Genomic DNA, 12,311 nt, shown 5'->3' with positions numbered 1-12,311 from the left:
AATCCTAAAATTTCATATATTGAAGACTGACCCTTCAGGGCCTCAGAATGTGAACATCCATAGTAGAAGGCAAGTGTGGGGCTGAGGGCTGTCACTCACCTCTAGGTGCCCAAGCTCCTGCAGCAGTCCTGCTTCTCCCTTTCACCCACCCACCCTCACTCACAGACAGTGTCCCTTTCAGCTCTGTTTTTGATATGTCTGGTGAGAGCATAGCTGATATTTATGCTTTCCTGATACACTAGTCTCTTTTGCTGATTGCTGACATTGGAGAAGGTCATAGAAGGGACCTGAGCTGAGCGACCTTTAGGGGCATTTCCTGTTCTTATCCTTATCAGTGCCAAGAAGAAATCTGTCTTTCACCAGGCCTGCAGTTTTCTCAGTTGCCCACATCATCAGGCAGTATCTGCCTGGCACTCCTCTTTGTTCCTTTTCTCTGACCTTCCTTTTTGACATGATAGTTGACCTGAAGTCAACTAAACAGGATTGCTCATCTCCAGGTCTAATAGAAAACAGTATCTGGTGAAACAAAAGACAATAATCCCAGTAACACATTGGAAGCTGCTTGGCTCAAGTAAGTACTCTGTGCCTACGATACAACTCATAAAGCCCAACTAGAACAGATCCACTTCCCACAGGACCGGAGAGAGGAATGCATTCCCACTTCAAATATGTCTATATTTATTCCAGGGAAAATACCAATCCTCCTGGATCCCTTATGAGAACAATGTTGTCTGTAGCAAAATCTAATCTACTAGGAAAGTTTCTTGTATTATTATCTGCAACTCTTCAGAAGGGCCAGACCAGACCCTCGTATGCATAGCACAGGATCCACTCATGCACACCTGGCTAGGGGCTTGTCTTTATGATTTTCTGTCACATGGCCTCTCAGCCATGCCTCTAGTGAAGCTATCCTCAAATAAAGACTAGCCATGCACAAAAAGTGAAAAATTACACAAGGCCTACACAAGGTCTGAAATGGAAAGTGCAGCTGGTGACACTGAGTAGTATATTTTATGAATTGATGAACAGGGAATTTGTAGGTATCACAGATAATCAGCAGCTGAGAAGAGGGCTACCAATCCAGGACCCTGAAAGGACATTTTGGAAGCTTAATACTTTATTGTCCAATTGTAGAGACAAAAATGAAAATAAAGGTAGTGAGGAGTACCATACACCATTACTTAGAAGCTTAAATAAAGGGCATCTCCCAAAAGACATGTGGGGAGAAAAACAAATACATAGGAAGAAAATTACATATGACAAGGTAGACTCAGAATATAAAAATATCAACAAATAAGTGTGAGAAAGAGAATGAGAAAGAATGAGTATTAGAATATTATAGAAAAAATCCTCTGTGTGAAAGGACACTCTGATGAAACAGGTGACATAAATACTGAATAAAAAACAGAAGACCAATCAAGGCATTTGAGGCTTGGATAGGCATTACAAATCATCAAGTTGAATGTATAAATCTGGCCACTTAGTTCTCAGTGATGAGGACTACAGCATTTGTTAGAAGAAATAAAGCAGAGGATGAATTATATAGAATATTCTGGAGAAAGTAGAGGTCTTAGCTATATGACATCGTCTGGCTCACTTAGGGAACCATGTATTCAGTTTGTTCAGGTCTAGAAATCCCTTGGTGGTTTCTGTGTTCAGTCTTGCTTTAATAATCCCTAAAGATATTTTTAAAATACAAATTTTTTAGCTTGCATGTGTTGTACAGCACCAAGGCTTGCCTGAGCATAGTGAGATCCACAGAGTTTGGACAGTTCCTGTAGCCTGAGCAGGCTGCGCGGAAGCTTTCTCTCATCTATGTGTGCCCAGGAGTGTGCTGTCCTCACACATCTCATAGATAAGCAAGACCACCTCTATTACATGAAAAATTTAGCTAAATGTGAAAATATCCACACACACACACACACACACACACACACACATTATGAGAGATGGAAATAAGGTATAAAAAGAGTCAGAGATATTGACCATCTTCACTGTTACCTGCAGGATAGCTGCCCAACCCCCACTCCCCGACACACCCACACAAACACATATACACAGAAAGGAAAAGCACAGTGGAAATTAGAATAGCAGTCTTTCCAAACAGATTGAAAACCAAATGATGTCGAAAGTTCAATTCTGACACTGTGCTGATTGCTTGGACACAGTTCTGTCAAAACATGTATCCAAGTCATAGTTGTACCTTTTAGAAATTAGACACAAACAACGTCCTACCCAACCCTTCCTGCTGGGCTAGAGTCCGAAAAGAAATGAGGGATACACTTGACCTGCAGTAAGCAAAGCAGAACCCAGTCTCTGAGGTGATGAGGCCCACCCAGCAGGGAGCTCAAATGCGCCATTGTTCTGCTTGTCTTTATAAAGGGACCTGACACGTTCTCCCAGCACAAAGTTGGGAGTGACTCCAGAGCCTTCTGCAAGATGCTTCTGATTCTGCTGTCAGTGGCCCTGCTGGCCTTCAGCTCAGTTCAGAGCTCAAGTGAAGGTAAGACCAGTGGGGAAAGAGATTGTGACTCTGATTGGGGTTTACGGGCAAACGCTATAGAGGGGGAAAGTGGAGGGAAGAGAAGAGGATGAGAAAATAGATGGGGCTGCAAACAGATGGGACTGCAGAGTTCTCATGCCAAGGATCAGAAGACCTGTTGTGCCTTCATTCCTCATCAAGGTCTCATAGTTTATTGATTGCACAAATAGAACCCGATAAAGAATTTGTACCAGGGAAGTGAGAGAGTGAGATTTGCATTTATACAGACATGGGACTGCTGTGAAGGACGTGGAGAATGCAAGACAGAGTCAGGGAAGTGCAGCTGTGAAGATCCTGTACTGATCCCGGTAGACAGGGATGATGCTGGCCTTGCTGTACAGTGGCTGAGCATCATGAAGGAGATAAACACATGTCAGAGCTACTGCCCAGACAGAGAAATGGGTAAAACACTTGTCTCTGTCTACATAGAGATAGACAATAACCAGAGTGAAACACTGTCATTTTCTTCTCTCCTGCATGTAGTATTTCAAGGTGCTGGGAGTGGCATGTGTCAGATTGTATCCAAGTGGTTACTTCTGGTGGCTCCTGTTGAGAAAGCCTGCAAATATAAGCAACATATTTACAGATGAAAGAGGGCAGAAGAATCCCCAAATATGTCATTGAAATACTCAGAGCAGTTTAACTAAATAAGCACTAAGGCTTGAGGAATCATAACAGGACCAACAGGGGCCCTTCTCTGTTGAGTTCCTGGTTGATGCTCAGTGTAGTAACAACCCTGCTTCCTCTTACATCTTCCTCCACTTCCAGTAGCATCAGACAGTGACTGATGAGGTCACAAAGGGAGATGCACAGGGTGTGATCAGAGGTCCCTTTTCCTCGTAGGACACTATGAGCTCTGAAAGATGCACGAAGTAACTTTTCCCATCATCCTCTACTTCTTTTCTAGATGTCAGCCAGGAAGACGTTCCCTCCATAATATCAGGTAAATTCCAATAAATTCTCAATAGACTTTGTCTCCATTTTTTCCTGAAGAATTGATCAATTCTCAAGTGTCTTCTTATTAACATTTTCTTCTCAGGAATTGACTAACGTCAGTGCCCCAGAGATATAAGTAGTTTTCTCCCAACCTTGATTCTGGGGACCATGAACAAAGAAATTCGATTTTTCATCACCCTTATGTGGATGAAGAGGAGTTCTAATCAGGAAGCCTTGGGAATCGGGGAGGTTGGGAGTTGAGACGCAGGTCAGGGAGAGAAGGGCTCTGTGGTGAAGACAGAGAGGTATGAAGACAGGAGGGTTTTCCAGCACTGAGCTCAGCTCTTCTTGTTTCAACTCACACAGATGAGGAAGACTCTGACCAGTTCATAGATGAGGAGCATCAGGGACCACCTTTGGGAGGACAGCTATCTAAACACCCTGCTGGTGATGGAAACAAGGATGATGGCCCTCAGCAGAAACCACCCCATCACGGAGGCCACCACCACCGTCCACCACCTCCTACAGGAGAGCCACAAAACACACAGAAACCAGGAGGCCATCACCATCATCGTCCCTCACCTCCTCCTGGAAAGCCCGAGGGAACACCTCCACCTTCCCAAGGGAGCCGCCCATCAAGACCCCCAAAGGAGCAGTCTCCCCAGTAATCTAGGATTCAGTGACAGGTGTGATTCCAGTTTATTCTCCATCGAAGGCTCCAACTGCTACAGTTCTCCAACTTCATTGTGCCAATGAGTCCATTGAAAAGCTGTTATGATTGCCTTGTCCTGGAACACATTTCTAAAAATCGTTATTCAGATATTCTTGTATAGGGTATCAAGATCCTGTGTTTTACAGAAGCTCTTGAAGGCAATTCTGATTTTGGAAATCACTATGTTCAAATTACATGTCTTAAATAAGGTTGATGATGAGGATGTAGAACCATGTTCTCCTTTTGGCTCTCTATTTTCTTTCCTCAAATTCAAAGACTCCCATTTAAAGTTTTCACCTGGACATGCTTTGCTCAGTCCTGCCTCACATCAGGCTTTCATGTCCAGTATTCCCACTAAATGGTCCTTGAACTTTCAGCTGTTAAATGGTATCTCATTTTTAAAATACTTACATTTAAAGTCATACATGCATAAGCTAACAAAAACTAATCTCAGTGAACAAAAAGGTACAGAGCTAAATAGTAAGAGCCTAACTCATCTTTCTTCCCTTCGATCCTTCTCAAAACCCCCACCTTTTACTCTTTGGAATCTCCTTTTGGAAATATTTATTGCTACATAAATATATATAATGTTTTTATTACAACCACTTATACCATACTCTATATTCAGATTTGTGTCTTATTCATAGGAAAATTTGATTGTTTAGAAAACATTCACATGAGTTCATTTAGATCTCTTCAGTGTTTGTTGGTTAGTTTGTTTTTACAATTGTATACTATTCTATTGTTTGGTTGTTCCAAAATCTATTTAACCAATCCCTGTCACTGGACATTGAGGCTGGTTTCACATTCTCACTATTACAGGATATGTTGCAGTGCCTATCTTTGTAAAAATAGACCTTACACAACCAACAGCAACAAAGCATGAACAACATAACAATACTTGTTTCTCTTTCTCATCTAAGCAACAGTTTAAATCACATTACCTGCAATGGCTTAAAGAGTGAACAAAGAAAATATTACTAAGGAGAAGGGGGCTGTAGAAGGGATAGAGGGCAAGAGTAGGGACTTGCATCTCCCTCACTGCAGTACACCAGTGAGGGATTACACATTTCCTGCCAGGTCAAGTGTTGTCTATAATCCTCCTTGTTTGTTTGTCTTTTTCAGGAAGTGAATAAGAAGAAAACAGTGTTTCAAACGCCATGAAACACGCGGTCATGCTCTAACTTCAGTATACCAATAAAACAATCAGCTTGCAATTTCTGATGGTGGTGTCTGTTTCTGAGTGTTTGGGACTCTGGAATCTGAGAGCCATGTTCACATTGTACGAACATCCAGGACCCCTTCTCCTTTATGTTTCCAGCAAGCTTCTCCCCTCCTTATCCTTAAGTCATCTGCCTGGGGAAGGAGTTCCACTGTTTCTTTCCTTCTCTGTCTTCTATAGCTCGAATTTAAATTGTACAAGTATTTTCAGGTCATTTCCTGATATTCCAGTAAGCTTATGAATGTAAGAAAAACAATACCAGTGAAAGAAAGTCCCAGAAGCTGAGAGAAATTTTAACAAGTTCAAAAGTAACCAATTTTGTTTTCTAGGGAAATGAGTGTGATTCTATGCCTCTATTCCCCAGAAACCACTAGATCTATTTTCCCCTATTTTATCTTTGATCAGTTCTATCCCTGCCTATACGTCTTACTATTCTTAAGAAAACCTAAATGGATTTCATCAGAGGCAGCATGACTTGAATAAGCAAAGAATTTGGAATCTCTCAGATTGTAGTTTAACAACTCTCTCTTGCTAACTCTGGACTCATAGGAAGCTACTTACATCTCAGAGCCTAAGTTTCCTCTTCTAAATTTTTGAATAATCAAAATGACTCCCCTAAAGGATGAAGACTAAGCAGATCACATACATGGAAAACTAATGGATATCGTCATGTCTGCTTCCCACTAATGATTTTAGGAAAGAACAGTGGACATGAAATTGTGAGGAATTAAATGCTCCCAAGTTAAAAATCTTAAGATTTCTTTGTCAAAAAATTTAAGTGCAATAGTCTCTGACATTGGTTTTCTCTAGGCTTTCAAACAAAATAGGAACACATTGCGTATTCATACTTTTTTTTAGCATTTTCTTTCTTATCAGGCTCTTTGTAAAATTCTAATTAGTTCTTTTTTTAAAAAAATAGTATCTCCTTATGGAAATTTAATTATGACAATTAGAAATGTAGACTTTTGAAATCTAAGAGATTTCTAAAGTATTAGTTAATATAGCAAAATTATTGCTTGCATAATGTCATTTTTTTCTTTGTACCACTCAAATTAAAATATCTAGAATGAGAAAACAGAGAAGCACTCTAATTTATAACAGACAGAAAGTCTAGTTCTTAAGCGAAAATAAAAGTTACAAACATCTTATAGTTTCATTAAAAAAGCAGAAAACAATAAAAACTTCAGAAATGAGAGGGAGAAATTAATCACAGATATGTAAAATTTTGAAAAAAATCAGAAAACATGATGTAAAACTCTTCTGATATAAAAATTTCAATGACAATTAATATTGCGTTAACATAAGTTATCAAATATGACTCAAGAAGTTTCAGAAAAATTGAATATAAAATAACCTAAGAAAAATGAATGATGTTGAGAGGAGACTCTCTGCAAGCAACTGTCACTGTCATCTCCAATGTCAATGAACACAGAAAATTCTTATGTTGAATTTGTTAAGCATAGGAACAGATATCTCTAGTTTAAGTTTTTTGAAATTATAGCAAAGGCTAAAAACATTCAGAATTCATTCTGTGAGGCTCATTCATGAAAATAAGTAGACCTGCAAAGGAAAAATACTCAGAAGTAAATAAACAAGTCAATCTGTGTAGAAAATAATCTACCATGTTGAAAGAGGATGATAAAGATGGCTCAACATTGGAAAATTGCTACTATCTCAACTGATAGCCTAAGTGCTTTCACTAAGAAGTTCAAAAACAATCAGAACAGAATGATCTCACCACAAAAGCCACCAACTTGACCAACCCACATGTAGTTTGAGCCCAGTTCTCTCCTATTATCCTAGGTGAAGCCTCCTTGCCTCTATCTTTTCCATTCCTACTTGATTTTTCATCTCATTGCCTAATCAAGGATTTTGATTCTGCACATGATCCTTTTGTCTCCTGAATCTTACCTGTATGCTCCATGGAATTATTTCAAGCAGCACAAACTTGCTGAAACAGCTCTCATTTTTACTAAGGTCTCCCTAAGGCTCTTAATTCTTCCTTACTATGACATTATTTGTCTGCCTTCCTTATTGCAAAGTTCTTGAAACATATACCTATAGTATCATGTCATGTCTGCTCCCCAATAATGATTTTAAGAAATAATAGCAGACATTAAATTATGAGGAAATAAATGCTCCAAGTTAAAAATATTAAGATTTCTTTGTCAAAAAACCTAAGTAAAATAGTCTCTAACACTGCTTTTATCTAGGCTTTCAAACAAAATAGGATCACTTTGTCTCCTCATATGTTTTTTAGCATTTTCTTTCTTACCAGGCTATTTGTAAAAGTCTAATTAGTTCTCTTTTTTCAAAAATAGTTAGTGCCTGCTTGTATGTTGTCTATACTGGTAGATATTTAAAATGGAAATTTAATTATGACAATTAGAAATGCAGGCTTTTGAAATCTAACAGCTTAGGAATGTGTTGGTTAATATAGGGAAATATTGCTCACATAATATCAATCTTTGTGTACCACCCAAATTAAAATATCTAGAATGAGAAAACAGAGACACAATCTAATTTATAACAGATGGAAAGTCTAGTTCTTAAGCGAAAATGAAAGATACATACATTATGTAATTTTATTAAGTAAAAAAGAAAAAAATACAAACTTCAAAAATGAGATGGAAAAATGAATCATAGAAGTGTAAAATTTTGAAAAAATAACAGATGTAAAACTCTTCTGATATAAAAATGTCAATGACATTAATATTACTTTAACATAAGTTATCAAATATGACTCAAGAATTGTCAGAAAAATTGAATATAAAATCCTAAAAGAAATGAATGATGTTCATATAGGAAACTCTCTGCAAGCAACTGTCACTGTCATCTCCAATGTCAATGAACACAGAAAATTCTTTTGCAGCATCTGTTAATCACTATGAGCAGATAATTCTAGTTTAAATTTTTCTAAATTATAAGAAAGGTAACATTCCTTCAGAATTCATTCTGTGAGGCTCATCAATGAAAATAAGTAGACCTGCAAAGGAAGAATACTCAGAAGTAAATAAATAAGTCAATGCTGTGTGAAAATAATCTACCATGTTGAAAGAGGATGGTGAGAATGGCTCAATATTAGAAAACTGCCACAGTCTCCTCTGATAGCCTAAGTGCTTTCACTAAGAAATTCAAAAAGAATCAGAACAGAATGATCCTACCACAATAGCTACCAAGTTGACCAACCCACATCCAGCTGGAGCCCAGTTCTCTCCTATTATCTTAAGTGAAACCTCCTTGAGTCTATCTTTTCCCTTCCTACTTGATTTTATATCACATTGCGGAATCAAGGATTTCGATTCTGCACATGATCCTTTTGTCTCCTGAATCTTACCTGTATGCTCCATGGAATTATTTCAATCAGCACAAGCCTGCTGAAGCAACTCCCATTTTTACAAAGGTCTTCCTAAAACTCTTAATATTTCTTTACTATCACATTATTTGCCTGCTATTCTTATTGCAAAATTCTTGAAATATATATTGACGGTATTTCCTCCAAGTTTCCTCACCTCCAAGTTTTCTTCCACGTTCATTATAGAGCCTTTCATACTTTGCACTCCAATTGTGTGACGGTCATCTTTAACCTTCATTCCAGTCAATTCAGGAATCCATTTTCAGTCTTGCATCTCATTTGACCTCTGAGCAATATATCACTCTTGAACATATCTTTCTTCCTGGAACACTTTATCAACATCTCCAGGGATCTCTCACTGTCTCCACGGGTTTCTTCTGCCTCTGCTGCTTCCCACCTGTAGCTACAAGTTTATTGTCTTTCAACTCTGTTTCACCTTGGTAAATAGCATCTATATTCATATGTGTGATTTTGCCAACTACAAGACATTCTTGACTCTTCCTCATACGTCACATTACATCAGTCAAACAGACTATGCTATGTTAAAGTTCAACCTTCAAAATACATTTCTATCGCAGCCATTTTTAGCACCATCATCACTATCTGCCCATCTAAGCAAGCCTCATTTCTACCTCACCCCAAATTGCAAGTCTATTTTTTTCTCGAGTCAATTCCTCACTGTAACTACTTAATAATCATATTACACATATATGTTTTTTAGTTTGTGTCCTCCTTTATGTATTTATTTATTTATTTGAGATGGAGTCTCACTCCGTCACCCAGGCTTGATGCGGTGGCACGATCTCGGCTCACTGCAACCTGTGCCTCCTGGATTCAAGTGATTCTCCTGCCTTAGCCTCCCAAGTAGCTGGGATGACAGGCATGTGCCACCACACCAAGATAATTTTTGTATTTTTAACAGAGACAGGTTTCACCATATTAGTCGGGCTGGTCTTGAACTCCTAACCTCGGGTGATACAACCACCTCGGCCTCCCAAAGTGCTGGGATTATAGGCATAAGCCACTGTGCCTGGCCTCCTCTTTTACACCATAAGAACAAAATCCTAATTTTGAATGTGGTCAAGTTCCTTTGGGTGGAGCCCTACCAGTCTCTGAACTAATTTACTGCTGTGTACTTAATTGATCCAGCTATGGCCACATGGCCACACTGGTCTTCCTTGTTGTTGTCTCGTTCTCCTCCTCCTCCTCCTCCTCCTCCTCCTCCTCCTCCTCCTCCAGGCTTTTTAATTGGTTCAGCTTACATGATTCTAACTGAAAAATTAATGTTGAGCAAATTTTTCACTCTGTGGATGCCCGAACTGTGGCAACAAGACCAGCTACAGAAAAGAGCAGAGGTTTCCCTGAAAATTTAAATAAGGGGGATAAAGATCCTGAAGCATTTCTTCAAAGATTTGTGACAGCAGATATAACATGGCTTTATGAGTACAATCCTGGAACAAAGCACAATCAAAGCAATGGCGATCAAGAGGTGGAAGTGGTCCAGTCAAAGGAAGAGTGGATGAGGAAAGTGCAAAGGTAATGGCAAGAGTTTATTGGGAAGCTCAAGGCATTTTGCTTGTTGACTTTCTGGAGGGCCAAAGAATGACAACATCTGCTTATTCTGAGACTATTTTGAGGAAGCCAAAACTTTAGTAGACAAATGCCTGGGAAAGCTTCTGCAGAGTACTTCACCATGACAGTGCTCCTGTTCATTTTTGCCATCAAACAGGGCAATTGGTGAGAATTCTGATAGAAAATCATTAGACATCCACATTGCATCCTAATTTAGATCCTTTGGATGCTTTTTGTTTTGTAATCTTATAACAAAATCTGTAAGGATGCTTATTATTTTTCAGTTAATAATGTAAAAAAGGCATATCAATAGCTGGTATGTTGAACAAAATGTATGACAATTTCCTTTATGCTGTTCATTAATGTGTAGAATAGGGAAATGGTTGAAAACTGGGTATTTGATGGTAGAATTGAAACAAACTTACCAAATGACACTTTTATGTTTGCTTTGTTCCACAGATAAAAGGAGGTAGAAGGATTAAAGATCTCCCATCCCTGTTGTAGATCTTTGGGGAGAACTAAAATTCAAATATTTATTCAACTGAGTTTTGAGCAATGTCTGCACTGCTTGATATAAAATTAAATGTGTCTTGCTTACTTGCATGAAGACACTTATTCCATATCTCTCTATCACTTCCTTTCCTCTCCTCTGATCTCAGTTCCTTTAAGGATTTGAACTAGGCCTGAGTTATCCCTGGGTCAAGTGAGACAAAAGGTCTTACAAACTCTTCCCAAAATATTGTAAAACATCAAGGATGGTAGGGATTAAAATTGCTTATATGTGCTCAAATCACTATTCTACTTGGCTCTGTGGGAATTGGGGAAGGAGTGCTGGGGGATGTAGCATGGAGCCACTGTGATACGTGAGTGGAAGAAAAGTAAGAGACTCCAAGGCTTTAGACTCCCCCGACACTGGGAGATGCCCTGTAAAAAGGGAAACCCTGGAGCATGAAGTCAAGTAAAAAGAAAATCTTTTTCGTTGTTCTAGTCTGTTTTTTGTTTTTGTTTTTGTTTTTGTTTTTTTTGACTAGTCTGTTTTTTGTTTTTGTTTTTGTTTTTGTTTTTTTTTGACTTTGACTTGCTCTTTCTATTAGGCTGGAGTACAGAGACACAATCGTGGCTTACTTTAGCCTCAGTTTCCCAGGTTCAAGCAATTGTCCCAGCTCACCCTCCCAATACACTGGGACTACAGGCACAAACCACAAAGCCAGGATCCTTTCGTAATTTTTTGTAAAGACTGGGACTCACTCTGTTGCCCAAACTGATCTCAAATTCCTGGTGTCAAGGAATCCTCCCATGTCTGCCTTCCAAAGTAGTGGGATTACAGGTGTGAGCCATTGCACCGGGCCTGTAGTCATAGTTTTTACCCCAACCTCATTATCCTGCACTCTGTAAATCTCCCATCAGAAGACAGCAGGCATACCTGGGTACTATAATAGACTCTAATTAAGCCAGTGTTAAACTCTGGTGTTTTTGTAGGGAAAAAAGGATAAAGAAATGCTCAAGTTCAGTTGAGGGTTGAGCAAATGGGGCACAAAAGAGAAAAAAGGATTTAGTGGATAGGGTGCACAAAAGAAAAATAAAGATTTTGTGAAGAGGATGTTCGGGACCCATGCAGTACACAATATGTATGGTTTGATGTTAAATATACTTACAGCTTTATCTCATTACGAGTCATAGAGAATCATCCAGGCAGAAGCTCCAAGTAGAAAAATGTAAGTGGTACAAACCGCCCTGCCATCTGAACCAGCGGGTGGATCTCAATGAAGCATGAGTGCCTCTACCCTCCGATATCCAAAATTTGCCTTGTTGAAATTTTTGTGCATTTTAAACAGAGAAAATACTGTGTGTGGGGTAAAATAGAAAATTACTCAACACGCTTTACAAAATCAGAAACAATCGACCAATTTCCAAGGAGTTAAACCATCAACATATAACAACCTTGAAAAGATTTGGATGTTGAAACGATGAG

General features: G+C 38.9%; 1 protein-coding gene across 1 annotated transcript; it reads left to right on the top strand.

The window, feature by feature from the left end:
- The first annotated feature begins 2,185 nt into the window (after window positions 1-2,185).
- Window positions 2,186-5,886, top strand: PRH2 (proline rich protein HaeIII subfamily 2). The gene is made up of 4 exons (XM_025402949.1): window positions 2,186-2,503; window positions 3,450-3,485; window positions 3,845-4,164; window positions 5,316-5,886. The coding sequence occupies exons 1-3, from the start codon at window positions 2,440-2,442 to the stop codon at window positions 4,144-4,146; spliced, it is 402 nt and encodes a 133-aa protein (XP_025258734.1). The 5' UTR covers window positions 2,186-2,439; the 3' UTR covers window positions 4,147-4,164; window positions 5,316-5,886.
- The last annotated feature ends 6,425 nt before the right edge of the window (window positions 5,887-12,311 follow it).

Source organism: Theropithecus gelada, chromosome 11 (assembly GCF_003255815.1).
Source record: "Theropithecus gelada isolate Dixy chromosome 11, Tgel_1.0, whole genome shotgun sequence".
NCBI classification, from domain to species: Eukaryota; Metazoa; Chordata; class Mammalia; order Primates; family Cercopithecidae; genus Theropithecus; species Theropithecus gelada.
Note: the sequence above shows the minus strand (reverse complement) of the source record. Positions and strands in the feature narration are given on the sequence as shown.

What these genes read in the sequence shown, in the direction of transcription:
- PRH2 (XM_025402949.1), top strand. Translation starts at nt 2,440, where the DNA reads ATGCTTCTGATTCTGCTGTCAGTGGCCCTGCTGGCCTTCAGCTCAGTT. An exon ending in AGTTCAGAGCTCAAGTGAAG is followed by an intron (nt 2,504 to 3,449) that starts GTAAGACCAGTG and finishes CTTCTTTTCTAG; the next exon opens with ATGTCAGCCAGGAAGACGTT. An exon ending in CGTTCCCTCCATAATATCAG is followed by an intron (nt 3,486 to 3,844) that starts GTAAATTCCAAT and finishes CAACTCACACAG; the next exon opens with ATGAGGAAGACTCTGACCAG.